The 17,836-nt window shown below is 43.6% G+C and overlaps 1 protein-coding gene across 1 annotated transcript in view; it reads left to right on the forward strand.

Annotated features, from left to right (window-relative positions):
- The window catches only part of kcnd3 (potassium voltage-gated channel, Shal-related subfamily, member 3), a 340,961-nt gene that overhangs the window by 313,757 nt on the left and 9,368 nt on the right, over positions 1 to 17,836 (forward strand). Inside the window, exons 5-7 of the mRNA XM_078546430.1 lie at positions 2,310 to 2,408; positions 9,617 to 9,676; positions 16,989 to 17,239. Of these exons, the coding sequence (XP_078402556.1) occupies positions 2,310 to 2,408; positions 9,617 to 9,676; positions 16,989 to 17,239 (410 nt within the window). The remainder of the gene's footprint in view (positions 1 to 2,309; positions 2,409 to 9,616; positions 9,677 to 16,988; positions 17,240 to 17,836) is intronic.

Here is a 17,836-nt window from a genome sequence, read left to right on the forward strand (position 1 = left end):
CCCAGGTTTGATTATGTCTGTCCTATTTCTGTTGGTGCCCATGGGTTTGATTGAGTTGGTCTATCATGTTTCTGATGGTGGGAAGAGCCTTTCAATGCTCAAAACTGCCTAATATACCCTCTACCCCTTCACTGCAACACTCTTCTTTCACTCTAATACAGTTCGATATAACCCAAACTCCTCTGGCTGATATATCCTACTCCCCTCAAAATAGCCTCCTATGATCTATCACACACCCCTCAACATACACTTTGATATACCCCCATTATCACCTTCAGATAAACCCAGATCTCTCACTGTAAGAACCTAGCATACATCAAGCCCCTTACCATGACCTGAAAGGTTCACATGTACCCATGTGTGTAGACATGTACAGAAACTACTTGCTCTCAGTCAATATTGGATACTGTTTATATGTGTTTCACAACAACAAGCAGGAAACAGGAGAAGGTAGCCTCTAGAGTTTAGTAGCTGAGTGGAAGAGGGCTGAATTGGCAGATTTGGGGTGAATCTAAGTTACAAGCACATAATCATAATGTTCTCTTGTATAAACTTCACTTCAACACTCCCCAGTACGCACTCTTCACTATAATAGACTCACATATATCCCAAACCCTTCACTGCAATAAAAGCTGTTATAACCCAAACCCTTCTCTATAACACTTTTTTAAATCCATTGATGGGATGTCAGCTTCGCTGGCTGGGCCAGCATTTATTGCCCATCCCTAGTTGCCCTTGAGAAGGTGGCAGTGAGCTGCCTTCTTGAACCGCTGCAGTCCACGTGGTGTAGGTACACCCACAGTGCTGTTAGGGAGGGAGTTCCAGGATTTTGACCCAGTGACAGTGAAGGAACGGTGATATTTTTCCAAGTCAAGATGGTGAGTGACTTGGAGGGGAACTTCCAGGTGGTGGTGTTCCCATGTGCCTGCTGCCCTTGCCCTTCTAGGTGGTAGTGGTCGTGGGTTTGGAAGGTGCTGTCAAAGGAGACTTGATACTACTGCTACTGTGCGTCGGTGGTGGAGGGAGTGAATGCTTGTGGATGTGGTGCCAGTCAAGCGAGCTGCTTTGTCCTGGATGATTGGCACCACATCCACAAACATTCACTCCCTCCACATGCACATATACCCCACACATTTCACTGAAACATTCTCTACTATACCCCACACTCCTCACTATTATATTCTGATATACTCTGCAACCCTCAATATAGCTCACAACCCTCACTTTGAAAGTAGCATACTTTCATATATCCCTCACTGTAACATATTCAGACATATCGCAAACGTCTCTCTGTGACTCAAGCTCCTCTCTAACTCTGGCTGAAATATCCTACTCCCTTCAAAATAACTTCCTACGATCTATCACACACCCCTCAAAGTAACGCTCTCATATACCCTCACTATCAGCTTCAGGTAAACCCCACGTCACTCACTGTAAGAATTTAATGTATTTCAAACCCCTCACAAAGACCTTTTGAAATGTCTCACACACTTCATGGCAAGACTCTGACGTACCCCACGTTCCTCTATCTAGATTATGTGCTCAAGTCCCAGGGTGTGTCTCAAGTTCACAACATCCTGACTTAAAGGCGTGAATAGCAGAGCCCACCCGGAATTGTGATGCATCCTGCAGGTGAATAGCCCACCAACATTGATGGCCAGGCTTCCACATAAATGAAGACCGCTGGGCAAAATCCAATGGAAGCCTGAAACCCATCTCTTAATGGAATGGACAGTGAGGAAAGGTTCTCAAGAAGAAGAAATATTAACAAATAGACCTTAAGGAGAGTGGTTCCAGGAATGGGGGACTTCAATTACGTGGACAGATTGGAGAAGTCGGGACTGTTTCCTTAGAGAAGACAAGGTTGAGAGGAGATTTGATAGAAGTGTTCAAAATCATGAGGGGCCTAGACAGAGTCGATGGAGAGAAATTGTTCCCATTGATGAAAGGGCTGAGGGCACCAATTTGAGCTGATTGGCAAAAGGACCAAAGGCGACCTGAGAAAAACTCTTTTTCACGCACTGAATGGTTAGGGTCTGAAATGCATTACCTGAGAATGTGGTGGAGGCAGATTCAATCGACGCATTGAAAAGAGAATTGGATAAGCACCTGGAGGTTAAAAAAAAATTGGCAGCCTTTAGGGAAAGGGCAGGGAGTGGAACTAACTAACTTGCTCTCGCAGTGAGGCAGCATGGACTCAATCAGGCTGAATGGCCTCATTCTGTGCAGCCTCTGATTCTCTGATAAAGCACTGGCTGTGATTTCAAATGTAATACAATTTGATTTTTTTTATGTTGCTGTTGTTCCAGGACTCGGGTGATAAGGAGCAACAGCAATGCCCCAACAAACCAGGCTCAGCTGTGGCCAGGCAACATCACCATCTGCTGCACTGCTTGGAGAGGACAACCGTAAGTCTGCAGATCCCTTACCTCTCGTTCAGGCCCATCTGATCCAGGTGCTGTAGAAACAGCGCGTTTAGTCTTGGCAAGGTTCTATCCCTGCCTTCGAATGCTCCAGTAAAAATTCTACAGGCTCTCATTCAGCATTCCAACCTGCCAACACTGCTTCTTGTCTGTTCCCAGTTGTCATATCCCATGTAAAAAATCTAATAAAAAACAAAACCTCTGATCTTAAATTGGGTAACTCACAAGTGGACAGGTGATGTACATTCGTATATTTCACGTGGATTACAGCAGAGACACCTTAAGAGTGAGAACGAGGGCATTGCCCATTGAAACCCATTCTTCTAGAAATCTCTCCACCTGGCAACTAACTGCGCTATGAGCCCATTACAGGCTGCGTCTATCACCCCTTAACCTGGTCAGTTATTCCAGACATTTATCCCTGCCCTCTTTGTGTGTCCTTTAACGTTTGATCCTTGGTTTTAGGGGGAGATGGAGAAGGTGGAATGTATTCTCCCGCTCCTATATCCCGTTTTTATGGGATTTTTGTAGCTCTTCTGTCAAATCCAGCTGAATATCACTCCTCACCCTCTCCTTTCCCAAAACTGTGGTCTAGACAAGGCTGAACAAGCCTGTCACAAAGCTCGGGATGGATCCGTCAGGAACACAGGAATCTGTGTACCACCCTCTGTTTGTTTGTTTGGTGCAATGTATTTAAAAAACAGTCAAACCCTGATAAACCCGTGTCCCGTTTCCAGGGAATGTTTTGGGTGAAGGATTCTGCAGCCACAGAGGAGGTTACCAATTTACCAACCTCTGTCTTCCTTCTCTGAAGGTGCTATCTCTTGCTGGGGTCCTAATCCACAGGTACTGGCAGCTTCCTGCACCTTTCCCCAAGTGACCTTACTTCAAGTGTAAGCCTGAGCAACATGAATACTGACTGACCGGTTGACCAATGTGGGACATCACCTGACCACACCCAGAGAGGTGCACTGTCCAGTGGGAGACACTGGATAATGAGCAGGAGCTCTCTAAAGGGAAGGAACAGAAAATACAGATTTAGATTGTTCCAGTGACTGAGAGGTCTGGAGGGAGCGGGCACAGATCCAAAGTCAAACATAAGTGATTTGGGACAGAGGGCAGGAGAAACACAGGGTTGTGAGGCTGTGGAATTGAATAGCTGAATTAGTGATTTAAGGATAGATCATGTTAATATTTAAGAATGGGTTAAGAGATGGTTTAAGTAAATGGGGGTAACAAAATATTGGGACAGAATGGGTTCATAAAGTTCAGTTGCTCCTTGTGTGGAAAATAAACACCAACGTGGCCTGAATGGGCGGAGCAGCTTGTTAGGTATCATAACTTCTAATTAATTCCTGTTTCCCCACCTTCCTGTCCAAGAGGTGTTAAAGCCAACAGCTCAAAGGAAAAAAATACTATCCTAGCTGAGAATCAAATAATCCAGCACAAACTGAGTTAAGTAACCTTTATTCAAAAACAATGAACAGAAATAACCTGATGAGAAAACTAATGAATAGTAACGTGGCAGATGATGTGCGCCAGGCAGATCAAAACCATGAGGGAAACTTGATCACGCAGTCACAACTGTTTTGCAATTTGTATTTTATTTCGAGATGCGTGCTTTGAATTCAGAAGTAATAAGACTACCACAACTTCAGAGGTTTTTAGAACTCTAAATTAAACATTTATTAACAAAAGAAAAGATTTCAAGCACATACATAGGTCTACAAATTACTACTATAATAACTCTTAAAATCCCTAATTAGTCTGGCTTCCAGTTACACCCCCGTTAAGGCAACAGTAAAAACAAATAGGTTTAAACAGACCCAGGCAAAGTAACACGATACCCTGGACAGTGATATTCAGAGTGAGTTTTCTCAGCATTGGTTATTGTATACAGCAACTTGATGCACAGAGGCTGGAGGTTTTCACACTTGTTAGATCTTAGAATTCATTTCTCCCTTCTGACACATAGCCTCATCTCCTTTATACATGTTTCTCCCTCTTTAATGAAAATTCCATTGTTCCCATGTATCTTTGCAACTTTACTTTTCTCATAATATAAATCTTTCATAGTACTCATTTTATAAGTGACCTTTGGGAAAAAAATAAACACGCTCGTTTGGCTTGGCTTCTTCTGGCTAGGTGTAACATCTTTGAAATTCAAACTACTCTAATTTATCTAAAAATACAAATTTTCCTCACACTTCACATTCTAAAACTTCAGCCATGTTTAATTATTTTAGCATTTCCAGCATTAGCAAAGGTACAGTGAGATAGTTCCAAGTCAGGATGCTGTGTGGATTGGAGCGGAAATTACAGATGGTGATGTTCCCATGCATAAATTCCTTAGTGCATTCTATAGGTGCTAATACTGGTTTTGTTTGAAATAGTGAATGTTATGTTCCAAATCCTCAGATGCAAGAACAGATGCTATCAAAACAGAGGTTCAAATGTGGATAGCGGGCAGGGGATATTTTTTTTGCATTATCAAACTTGCTACTCTCCGAAAATGTGTCTGGATTATGTGTCCTCTTAGAACTTGTGCTCGGTCTAGTCCCATCTGATGTGAATCAACGGTTTAAAATTCCCTTCCATTGGTCACCAGTTATGGAGAGCCTGTGGCTTAGGTTCTGCAAATTAATGTATTTAACACATTAACAATAATGCAAATTCCATCTGGATCATGTTAATATTCAGAAGCCTGTAGGTGTTGCCATGGTGAGAGATGTAACATTCATATGTTAAAAATGAGAAAGCAGAGGGAGAAAAAGTCTATTTAAAACTCCTCACAACCCTCATTCTTCCATTCACTCAATACAGCCCAGCTTTAATTTAAAATCGCTTTATTTATAATTAGCCAATATTCAAATCTTTGGCAATGAATTTTCATGTCGGTGTTGCTTACACTGCTTAATTCAACTTTTTGGACCGTTTCGGGTAGGTGGCTTAGTAGTGTTTTCACTGGGCTAGTATTCCAGAGACCCAGGGGGACCTGAGTTCAAATCCCACCACAGCAGATGGTGAAATTTGAATTCAATAAAAATCTGGAATTTAAAAAGTCTAATGATAACCACAAAACCATTGTTGATTGTTGTAAAAACCCATCTGGTTTGCTAATGTCTTTTAGGGAAGGAAACCTGCTGTCCTTACCTGGTCTGGCCTACATGTGACTCCAGACCCACATCAATGTGGTTGACTCTTAAATGCCCTCTGAACAAGGGCAATTAGGGATGGGCAATAAATGCTGGCCTAGCCAGTGATGCCCACATCCAATAAATAAATAATTATCATGTAAACAATGTTTAAATGTAAACTGTACAAGCAACTAGCACTCAATGTGAGTGTAAAAAAGGTTTCTTAGCAACCAGAGGAAAGTACAGGGGAATATGTCTCTGAAGTTTTCAATTGCATTTTTCTTATCAAATTTCACTGTGACAAACTCTGTCCAATACATCAGCTGTACAGTGTCATGCCCAGTAAAGGCATGTCATATTCATAACTTTACACTTGGACTGAGCACATATGGAAGCTTCTGGAACTCTCTTTTATTTGTTTACCATGGACACTGTTAAGATGGCTGCCATGTGGTCAGGTGACCTTTGCTTATTCAACTCAGAGTACCAAGCTTCCAAGAAAGTTCTGAATTTAATAGCCATGGCTGTGGCCTCCCCCGGAAAGGACATTCCAAGAGGAATGTTATTTGTGGAATTCATACCTACCATTGTTTGAAGCTTACTCGAAACACGGAGTCATTGGATTCCTAGACTCTATGTCTCCAGGTTTGCAATTCGACAAAGAAAAGCTGACAAAACCAGTTATCCGCCAGTTGAGTGCAAAAAAATCACCATCTGTCTCCTATTGTGTAGTGATGGCTTTGAGCTTCCAAACCTTTCTGGTTGGGCAATTGCCAGAATTGGTCATGTGATCAAAACCAGCTTGAAATAACAAGTTTTATCTAAAGAAGCTGGGAGACCAGGACAGACTGCAGAAGAACACTGACAAGACAGCAGCTGCAGAGAAAGGCTGTGCCATCTTTGCCTTTTAAGGACCATCAGTTGTCAGCCAGTCTGAGAACCAGACTCTGAAACTAGCTGCAAGTCATCAAGCAGCCAAAAAACTTAATTTGTTCCAGTTTCCAAGTTCACCTGAGAACTAACCTCCTAGATATTCGACTGCAAAAAACCTCGCAACCTACAGTGAGCCCTTCGCTTTACAAGACCCTCCCTTCAATTTTAAATCATTGAATCCATTCAACAAGCCACAGGCCTGTCACATGGAAATCATAAATCAGAGACTGAATTGACTGTAATCTGCAAAAGTGCACTATCTTTATCTGAGTTCAATCATTGTATGTGTGTGTGTACGACTGAGTGTGTGACATTGGGTTTAAATGGGGGTAAATGTGAGAGAATAAATAACCTTCTTTATTTTAAACTCATGAAAGTTTGCTGCTGAATTATGTAATTGGAATACACAATCTAAGGGTAAGAAAAGACACACTTCTTTCCACACAAAACATACTAATAATGAGCAAAAAGAGAGCAAATACATTCTGTTGATGACAATTGAATCAGTTAATCTTTTCGACTGCAATGGTAGAGATGGTAGGACTGACCACAAGACCAATCTGATAGGAAGAGTAAAGACATTAGCCCAGGGTTCATTATCCTAATCATTAACAAGCTGTAAAGTGTCTGTGTCTGTGTATGTGTACGTGCGTGTTTGTGAACACTTGTGTTTGTGTACATGTTTTTCATGACTCTTTCACGGGATGTGGGTGTCGCCGGCTGGGCCAGCATTTATTGCCCATCCCTAATTGCCCTTGAGAAGGTGGTGGTGAGCTGCCTTCTTAAACCGCTGCAGTCCATGTGGTGTGTGTGTGTGTGTGTGTGTGCATGTGAGAGGGCAAGATCAGGCTCAACTATGAGGCTCCCTCAGTGCCCAATGATAATCATAAGTGAAGGATACCTTTTGGGGTGAGGTGCTGAAAATTGGAGCTCACCCCTGAAGCCAAGACCCAGCACAGATAATCAAGAACAATCAAGAAGTGAAAACAGGATTAGGAAAAATTAAGATCAACTTGTACTACACTGTGACCTCTGCACTGCTCAGTTGTAGGCATTTTCTATATAATTTAATTCTCACTCATAAACCTATTAACATCCATTTTCTATAATGGTATGAGAAGGATTGCCAAATGAAAATGGACTCAGCATTCACAGGGGCAGTTGCTACCTCTGGTTAAGTGTCTCCTAATTAATTTTGTGTTCTAGTTTAGTTTTAGTAAAATTCATACACAACATAAATAGAATGTGAGAGCCAGTGAGAATAGCTGAACATGTTAAAGGTGTTCATTAGTGCTTATAATTCCTATTGCTCTACAAAGTCCTCGCAATTTGCCCACTATAAGCATTGGGTAATTTGACTTATCAACTCTTTAACTGCACCAAGGTTATTAAATGTGGCAATATTCCACTATACTTACAGATTCACCATTTCAAGGCAGGCTTGAGAACTTCCCACATATAGGTAATTAAGGATAAAAGTTAATTATACCATAACAAGTGTGAACTATTCACTGAACACTTGTTGCAGCCCGAAATTGCTCTTAACACACAGCAAGCAGCAAGCAGCAATTTAGTAATTAACAATAATGGTGACGTTAAATTAATTACACTTCTTGTCCGATTTAAACGCAAATGGTGAAGACTATGGCTTGTCTTTCGTGGTTGTATTGACAGCAAAAGTATCAGTGTCATTATTCTATGAAACTGACAGCAACTTCTGACAATGATACATGCGCAATTAAATGCAGAAATTCAGATGTTGCTGTCAGTGATTCCCTGCTCCTCCATAAGGTGTACTGTTGAAGTCGTCACTGATGGAAATCAATTAGAAATCACTGAATTGCCATGAACTTCAACTTTCTATTTGGGCTATAAAACCCTTGAAAAAGTTGTGCTTTGCTGAATGAAGTAGGTCAAGAATGAAGAGCACAATAATTATGTTTTAATGATGCACTAAAGCAATGTTCCCTCAAGCTTCTATCTGCTGTGTACAACTTTCTTGTTACACTATGCAGTCCCTTGAAGATTAACACACAATTACTTATGTATGCACACTTCTTAAAGGGAATGTTGCTTGTGCAGAGCCTGTTTGCTCCCAGTGCGACATATTCTGATTGCTGTGCAACCATGGGGCGATATTCCATGGGACGATAAAGAATTTCGATTTTACTTTATAGGAGGTGCTGCATTTTGGGCAACTGTTGCTTATTACATTATAGAATATAGGTGGAACATTGCTACTGAGTCATAATTACTTCGGGACAACCTCTCTGACCCTGAAAAACTGATTTTATATTGATGGAATGGTTAATTTCTCCATTCCATGATTTTAAAAATAAGTTTGTTTAGGATATTTCAGTTTTTGCTTATTCCTGTACATATGTCCCGGGCCAGAATTTCCCAGCCCCATTGGCATCAGGAGTTTGGAGGGAGGGAGTTTGGAGGGGGGAACATGTCCGGGTGGGGGGGAGAGAGGGAGTCCTGAGGGGAGGAGGGAATAAGGGTGGAGGGAGGTGTCTGGGGCAAAGAGGGAGTAAAGGTGGAGGAGGGAGTAAAAGGGGGGGAGGCCCAGGTGAACATACAAGGGAGAGGTCTGTGGAGTCAATGACTGCCTCCTGGGGAGTGAACTGAGGGTGGGTGTGTTAGGAAGGGATGGTGAGTGTGAGAGAGGGCAGAGGGGGCTGATAGGGTGGAAGGGTGGGGTTGCATCAGGAGCAGTAGAAAGGACAGTGAGGGTGGTTGGTGGCGACTCGGAGACAGACATGGATCCTGGGGGTGGGAAGGAGGGGGTCGGGGAGGTCGGTGTTAATGGGGGTGGGATTCTCAAGAAGGCAGGGAAAATGCCTGTTCACCTGGACATCCTGGAAAGACAATAGTTCAGGGTGGTAGGTGAGGATGAGTAGGTGGAAGGTGAGGGACATGTTACTGCATTTGTGTCTGATAGCTTAATACAGCAGCCAAGATGATGTTTAGGATTAAAGAATCTGATGATGAATTGTACCCACTCCTCTTTATTCCTTACCTTTCTTACTGGGGTTTTTCTGAATTACAACGCTAAGTTAATTACTTGAAATTCAAAATTGTACAACTGATGTTTTTTTTTGTCTTCTGTTGATGTTGTAGGGATTGTCCTACCTGTTGGATGACCCCCTCTTATCAGTCCGAACATCTGCTTCAACAAAGGTAATTCTTTCTTGTTTTCTCGGGTTTGCCTCAGTGCAAGAGTTGAAATGTCATTTACTCAGTGCCAATTCTCTGGTGATTGTAATTTTCCTGAGTTCCTCCGTCCCTTCCATTTCCTGATTTATAGCTGCTCCTGGAATGTTACTTCTATCCTCTAAAGTGAAGACTGATTTGGTTTGTGATAACTCTGCTGATGTGATTGTTGCCCGAGTGCTTGGTCTCCGTGATTTTGGTGAATGTACTGTGTGTGATATTGCCAATCTCCAGGTGATCATTCTAACAAGAGGCTCTGCTCGCTCTGTCTTAATTGAAGGCTTTTAAAGAATTGGTATTAATTTGGGATATTGTGCAGCGATACATTCTACCCTGCTTATAAACAACAACAACAACAACAATGTAGCATCTTTAACATTGTAAAACAACCTGAGGCACTTTGCAGGAATGGGACAAAGGATTGACACCAAGCCACATAAGGTTGCGTGACCAAAGGGTTAGGATTTACAGAGCGTCTTTCAGGAAGAGAGAGAGGCAAAGAGGCAGAGAGGTTTAGGGAGGGAATTCCAGAGCTCAGGACCCAGGCAGTTGAAGGGCCAGTGGCCAATTGTGGAGCAATTCAAATTGGAGATGTGCAAGAAGACAGAGTTGGAGGGATGCAGAGATCCTGGATGGTTGTAGAGGGGCTGCTGCCGGTGAAACTGCATCCAAAGAGATTTAACACAGTCAGCAGTTGAGAGCAAATGACTGGAGAGGTGAAACAATGGAGAAGTGCAAGGACAGAGTGTTCAATGCATTTGACAAACCGTCATGCATTCTATTGAGAGCCATCCTACTTAATGAAAAATCGATGTATGATTTTTTTGTCTCTGTATAAAATGTCTTCCTTTTTTTCAGTGAATTGTTACCTGAAGAGAATGGGGGTCCCAAGGCCATATCAGGAATTCACTACTTTATTGGTTAGAAAGCAAAGCCCTTTATTAACACAAATCCACATTGGACATATATTTGCAGTGAACGAATGATCTGAAATATCCTATGAATTCAGCTCTCTTTTCTTTTATTCGTTCTTGGAATGTGACCATTGCTGGCTAGGCCAACATTTATTGCCCATCCCTAATTGCCCCTTGAGAAGATGGTGGTGAGCTGCCTTCTTGAACCGCTGCGGTCCATGTGGTGTAGGTACACCCACAGTGCTGTCAGGGAGGGAGTTCCAGGATTTTGACCCAGCGACAGTGAAGGAACGGCAATATATTTCCAAGTCAGGATGGTGAGTGACTTGGAGGTGAACTTGCAGGCGGTGGTGTTCCCATGCATCAGCCTCCTTGTCCTCCTAGTTGGTAGAGATCACGGGTTTGGAAGGTGCTGTCGAAGGAGCCTTGGTGAGTTGCTGCAGTTCATCTTTTAGATGGTACACACTGCTGCCAGCTGGTGGATGCTGTGTCAACCAAGCAACACATTTAATAAAGAGGTAAAACTTGTGAGTTTAGGCAGTTAGCGCGGATTTTCAAATAACAGACAATCAAGTACAGAGGTCAGAGTGCATGATCTATTACCACTAGTTTAAAGGGAGGTAATGGCATAGTGGTATTGCCACTAAACTAAAAATCTAGAGACCCAGGCTAATGCTCTGGGGACCCAGGTTCAAATCCCACCACAGCAGATGGTGAATTTGAATTCAATAAAAATCTGTAATTCAAAGTCCGCTGATGACCATGAAACCATTGCTAATTGTCGGAAAAACCCATCTGGTTCACTAATGACCTTTCGGGAAGGAAATCTTCTGGCCTACGTATGACACCTGGCCCACAGCAATGTGGTTGACTCTTAAATACTCTCTGAAGATGGGCAATAAATGTTGGCGCATGAACAAAAAAAAAAGCAGAAATCAGAGGAAATGCACCCCTGTTCCAACCCATTGAGCAAAATTGTTTATCAGGAACAATAACTCATAGAATCCATCTTGCATTGTGAAGTGCATCACTGCACTCATTCATAGTTTCATAGTATAATACAGAACAGGAGGCCATTCAGCCCATCACGCCTCTGCCATCCAATTAGTCCCATTCCCCCTTGTTCTTTCACATCGTCCTGCAATTATTTTCCCCTTCAAGCCAGAAATATAAAAACAGATAGTAAGGGTTTCTATAAATATATTAGAAAGAAACAAGTTGACAAAGTGAGATGAAGAGTCATTCGGACTCGAAACGTTAACTGTATTCCTCTCCGCAGATGCTGTCAGACCTGCTGAGTTTTTCCAGGTATTTTTGTTTTTGTAACAAAGCGAGTGTTGGTCCTACAGAAAATGAGTAAAGAGAATTGATAATGGAAAACAAGGAGATAGCAGATGGATTGAACGGGTATTTTGCATCAGTTTTCACTATAGAGGATACAAGTAATATCCCAGAAGCAGCTATAAACCAGGAAATGGAAGTGGCGGAGGAACTCAGGACAATTACAATCACCAGGGCAGTGGAACTGAGTAAATTGTCGGAGCTGTGGGCTGACAAGTGCCTGCATCCCAATAGACTTCATCCTAGGGTCTTAAAAGAAGTGGCTAGTGAGATAGTTGATGCATGGGTTTTAATTTTCCAAAACCCCCTAGATTGAGGAAAGGTTCCATTAGATTGGAAGATAGCGAATGTGACTCCAGTATTCAAAAAGGAAGGGAGACAGAAAGCGGGAAACTACAGGCCAGTTAGCTTAACATCTGTCATAGGGAAAATGTTAGAAGCTTTTATTAAAGAAGCTATAGCAGGGCATTTGGGGCAGAATTTTACGCCCTGTGGGTGGGCGCGGACCTGACCCAATTAGGCGTAAAGTAGCACGCAGTGATGTTGGGCGAGCATCCTGACGTCACCGCACAATATTTCAGTCAGCAGGCTCATGCGAGAGTTTCCCTCCCCACCAACAATTAAGAGACCAGTTAAGGCCATTAAAGTTTCAATTAACGTGGATGTTTTCACTGCCCGTCCTACGTTACAGTTGGCGGACGGGCAATTCGGCCAGGCAGCTTTTGCATTTTTGAGGAAACCTCATCGAAGGGCGGGATGAGTATTCCGATATTAATTTAAGAAAAAAATGTTTGGGCAGAATTTCTATGATCTATATGTTCAGGCGAGTGAGGACATTTTTTTATTTTTGTTTTTAAAATTCTTCAGCTCCCTGAGGAAGCTGCGCCCGCCCTCTTCCCACCCCCACCCCAGCAGCGCTGAGCAATTAACGGCCAGCCAGCGTGAAGTCGAGGTCGGGGGCCGATCACGGGCGGCCCATTTCCCGGCCGATCCCTGGCCCGACCACCGCACCCGCCCAAGGGCCTGAAAATCCTGCCCTTGGATAAGTCCAAGGTCATCAGGCAGAGTCAACGTTGTTGTGCGAGAGGGAAATCATGTTTAACCAACTTATTCCCGTTATTTGAGGAAGCAACATGTGCTGTGGATAAAGGGGAACCAGTGGATGTGCTGTACTTAGATTTCCAGAAGGCATTTGATAAAGTGCCACATCAAAGGTTATTGTGGAAAATAAAAGCTCATGGTGTAGGGGGTAACATATTGGCATGGATAGAAGATTGGCCAGCTAACAGGAAGCAGAGAGTAGGCATAAATGGGTCTTTTTCAGGTTGGCAAGATGTAACGAGTGGATCAGTGCTGGAAGCTCAACTGTCCATAATTTATATAAATGACATGGTTGAAGGGATGGATGGGGTGGTTGCCAAATTTGCTGATGACACAAAGATAGGTGGGAAAGTAAGTTGTGAAGAGGATATAAGGAAGCTACAAAAAGATATAGATATGTTAAGTGAGTGGGCAAAGACCTAGCAAATGGAGTATAATGTGGGAAAGTGTGTAATTGTCTATTTTGGCAGGAAGAGTAAAAGAGAGGCCTAATTTCTAAATGGTGAGAGATTGCAGAATTCCGAGATGCAAAGGGATCTGGGTGTCTTAGTGCATGAATCGCAAAAGACTAGTATGCAGGTACAGCAAGTAATTAGGAAAGTTAATAGAATGTTATCATTTATTGAAAAGGGAATTGAATACAAAGGTAGGGAGGTTATGCTTCAGTTGTACAGGGCACTGGTGAGACCACATCTAGAGTGCTATTGTACAGTATTGGTCACCTCATTTATGGAGGGATGTAAATGCGCTAGAAGCAGTTCAGAGAAGGTTTATCAGACTAATATCTGGAATGGGTAGGCTGCCTTATGAGGAAAGGTTGGACAGGCTAGGCTTGTATCCGCTGGAGTTTAGAAGAGTAAGGGGTGACTTGATTGAAACATATAAGATCCTGAGGGGTCTTGACAGGGTGGATGTGGTGAGGATGGTTCCTCTTGTGGGAGAATCTAGAACTAGAGGTCTCTGTTTAAAGATAAGGGGTCGCCCATTTAAAACGGAGATGAGGTGAAATTTTTTCTCTCAAAGGTTCGTGAGTCTTTGGAACTCTCTTCCTGAAAAGGCAGTGGAAACAGAGTCTTTGAATATTTTTAAGGCAGAGGCGGATAGATTCTTGGTAAGCCAGGGGGTGGTAGGTTATCAGGGGGTAAGTGGGATGCAGATTTGAGGTTACTATCAGATCAGCCACGATCTTATTGAATGGCAGAGCAGGCTCGAGGGGCTGAATGGCCTACTCCTGCCCCTTGATCGTTTGTTATCCAATTCCATTTTGAAAGTTACAATTGAATCTGCTTCCACCACCCTTCAGACAGTTCATTCCTGATCATAACAACCCGCTGCATTTTAAAAAATCTTTACATTGCCTCTGTTTCATTTGCCAATCATCTTCAATCTGCGCCCTCAGGTTATTAAGCCTTCTGGCACAGGAAACAATTTCTCCTTATTTACTTAATCAAAGCTATTCGTGATTTTGAACACCTCTATTAAATCTCCTCTTAACATTCCCTGCTCCCAGGCGAGCAGCCCACCTTCTCCAATTTCTTAGCATAATTGAAGTTCTTCATCCTTGCCAACATTCTACTGACCCTCATTTGTACCTATCCATTGTGCTGCAAGATTCAGATTTTGTTGAAATTTCCTGTGACAGTAAGAGTTAAACATTAAAACACACACAATGAACTGTCCACAAACATACACAGGCACGCCCACAAATACAGATGCGCACACAAATATACACATATACACACATATACTCTCCCATTACATCTGACCACACCCTAACCCACCCCATCCCTTCCAAACCCATCTCACCCTATTCCTCCACAACTCACACCAACCCGTTCCACCCCATCCACCACATCACACCCCACCCCTTTCTAACCCATCTCACCCCGCATACCCCATCTCATCACACCCCAACCCAACCCACCTCAATCCACTCCATTCTAACCCGCACCGAACCAATCCATCCCACCCCTTTCCATCACATCCCATTGGCAACACTGAAACTTGCCTTCCTTCGCCTTTAAGGTGCTTGGTATTATTATCCGATTCCCTGAACCTAATTACTGTGTGAAGCTAAGAGAAGGACTTATTCACAGCATCAATCATTCCTAAGGCAGGCACAGTGCAGCAGTGGGTCACATTAAATATGACATTCATGAGAGAGTAGTTTTCAGCCTAATTCTCAGGAGAATTTTTTTGACTTCACCAAAGTAACTGTTCTATTTCCAAAAGTGTACATCCTTAATTCAAATTCAAGTGCAGGAAACATTAAATGGATGCTGTTGGATTGTAACTACCAGATTGCCTGAAATAGTTTAAAGGGACACACTCTGCACAGCTGAGTCCTTCAGTTTCTTCATTTAGAGCAAAGGTTGTATCAGAAGGCCAGTGGTGATGATATCCGCTCGGAGCACAATGATATTATTGAGGGGGGGTTGAGGCAGGGAGTGGGGAGCTAGGTTGGAAAGTCCAGGGAGAGGGTTAGAGGGTTGATCTTAGGGGGAGATGCCTTCAGTGGGCACAAGGGACCCCCTCCCCCCCTCAAGGAAGTGCCCACCATTCCTGCCCAACACAGCAGCCCCCACAGTGAAAGCAGCCAGGCTACCCAACTTGCCTCCGCCTTCCCCTGTTGCACGTAAAATAGCAGCAGAGGCAAAATGATTGTCCACCTAAGGGTCTCAATAGACCTCAGGGCCGTCGGACACCTTCCCCGCCCATCATCATAGTGGAGACCGGTCAAGAGTGGGCGGGAAGGACACCCGCCTTATTTCATGAGCCACCACCACCCACCCCCCCACCAACCCCCACCACCTTTAAATTTGCCAGCGAGGGCGCATCAAATCCAGTCTATGTACGGTTTGGTTTTTGTCTCAGTTCAGTTCCTAATAAGCACGGACCCACAACAATAAAGTTTCCAATTCAGCACCAATTGACAATCTTACCCAAAATGGGGCATGGGGTGGTTAGCTGTCAGCCGTGGCTCAGTAAGTGGCATTCTCACCTCTCAGTCATAAAATTGTTGGCATAAATCCCACTCCAAACACCTAAGTGGTTAATCCAGGCGGACACTCCGGTGCGGTACGGAAGGAGTGCTGCACTATCATTGGCGCCAGCATTTGGTTTAAAGTTAAACCATCTGCCTTCTCAAGTGGATGTAAAATCCCCCACAGCTTTATTTTGAAGGAGTGAAGGAGATTTTTCCCCTGTGTCCTGACCAATATTTACCCCTCAACTAATGTCACTAAAACAAATGATCTGAATATTATCTCATTGCCGTTTGTGCAACTTGCTTTGTTCAAATTGGCTGCTACATTTCCTCCATTTTTTTTCTTAATTCATTCATGGGATGTGGACTTCACCGGCTGGGCCAGCATTTATTGCCCATCCCTAATTGCCCTTGAGAAAGTGACGGTGAGCTGCCTTCTTGAACCACTGCGGTCCATATGATGTACATACACCACATGTAGATTCACTACAAAAGAAACTGCACTTCAAAAAAAATATTTTATTTGCTGTAAAGCACTCTGGGGTGTCCTGAGGCTGTGAACAGTGCTATATAAATGCAAGTTTTTTTATGTGTTTTGCTGTTTACAATGTGCAATATTAATGTGAAACAAAGACTATTGCTGGGTAATTGGTTTATTCTGCATCTGGCTGCTTCATGGAACATTCACCTTGGCTTTGGCTGTCTGAAATGGGAAGAATTCCATTAATCAACACTAACATTACTCATCCTGGCAAGCACGAAAACATTCACACCCAAATGAAGCCACATTAATTTTTGTATAAGAATGTCAGAATTACAAACTCGTACCTGGATCAAATGCAGTTTATTCTCCTGCACCAAAGGTGCTGCGATAGGTGCTTTGCCCGATGTGCTCACAGTCTAAACACTTAAATCTCCTCTCACGTTGTCTTATCAGAACCACGAGTTTCTGGATGAGCCAGTTTACGAACAGAACTGCCTGGAAGGGTCGATGCAGAATTGCCCATCAACTCACAGCCCTTCTCTGTCCTCTGAATCTGGGACCACGAGTACCTGCTGCTCCCGTCGCAGTAACAAGAAGTCCACTCACCTTCCCAACTCCAGCGTGTCAGCAGCTCAGCTGAGAAGCATGCAAGAACTCAGCACCATTCACATCCAGAGTGGAGAGCAGGCCTCCTTCAACACCAGGTAAAACCACAGGGCTCCTTAATTTGACAGCAGCGGCTGACAGATTTGCTTGCGCGAGGTGTTAAGCCCTTTGAGGAATTGCCTCGCTAGTGTGGAGGAGGGAGGGTTAAAGGACCTTAGAGAGAGATGCCTTCAGTAGGCACAAGGGACCCCTCCCCCCACAGGAGATGTCCACCCTTCCTGCCCAACAGCAGACCCCACAGTGAAAGCCGCCAGACTACCCACCTTGCCTCCGCCTTCCCCTGCTGCATGTAAAATAGCAGCAGAGGCAAAATGATTGGCCGCTAAAGGGCCTCAATAGGCCTCATGGCCGTCTGACGCCTTGCCCGCCCACCAGCATCGTAGATACAGGTCAAGAGTGGGTGGGAAGGCATGTGGGAGTGGGTGACACCCGTACCTCTGGGCCTGAAGCTCTGGGTTCAAGTCCCACTTCAGCACTTGATGGCTGTGGAAGGTGTGTTCATAATGTGGTTGATTGGCAGCCTGTAAATCCTTCCTAGACGTCCGATGGCAGGCGGTAAGAGTGGGAGAGGTTCCTGGTCAGCCATACTGCAGAAGGCAATGGCAAACCACTGCAGTACCTTGCCAAGCATAATC

The sequence above is a fragment of the Cetorhinus maximus genome, chromosome 8, assembly GCF_964194155.1.
Source record: "Cetorhinus maximus chromosome 8, sCetMax3.hap1.1, whole genome shotgun sequence".
Classification (NCBI taxonomy): domain Eukaryota; kingdom Metazoa; phylum Chordata; class Chondrichthyes; order Lamniformes; family Cetorhinidae; genus Cetorhinus; species Cetorhinus maximus.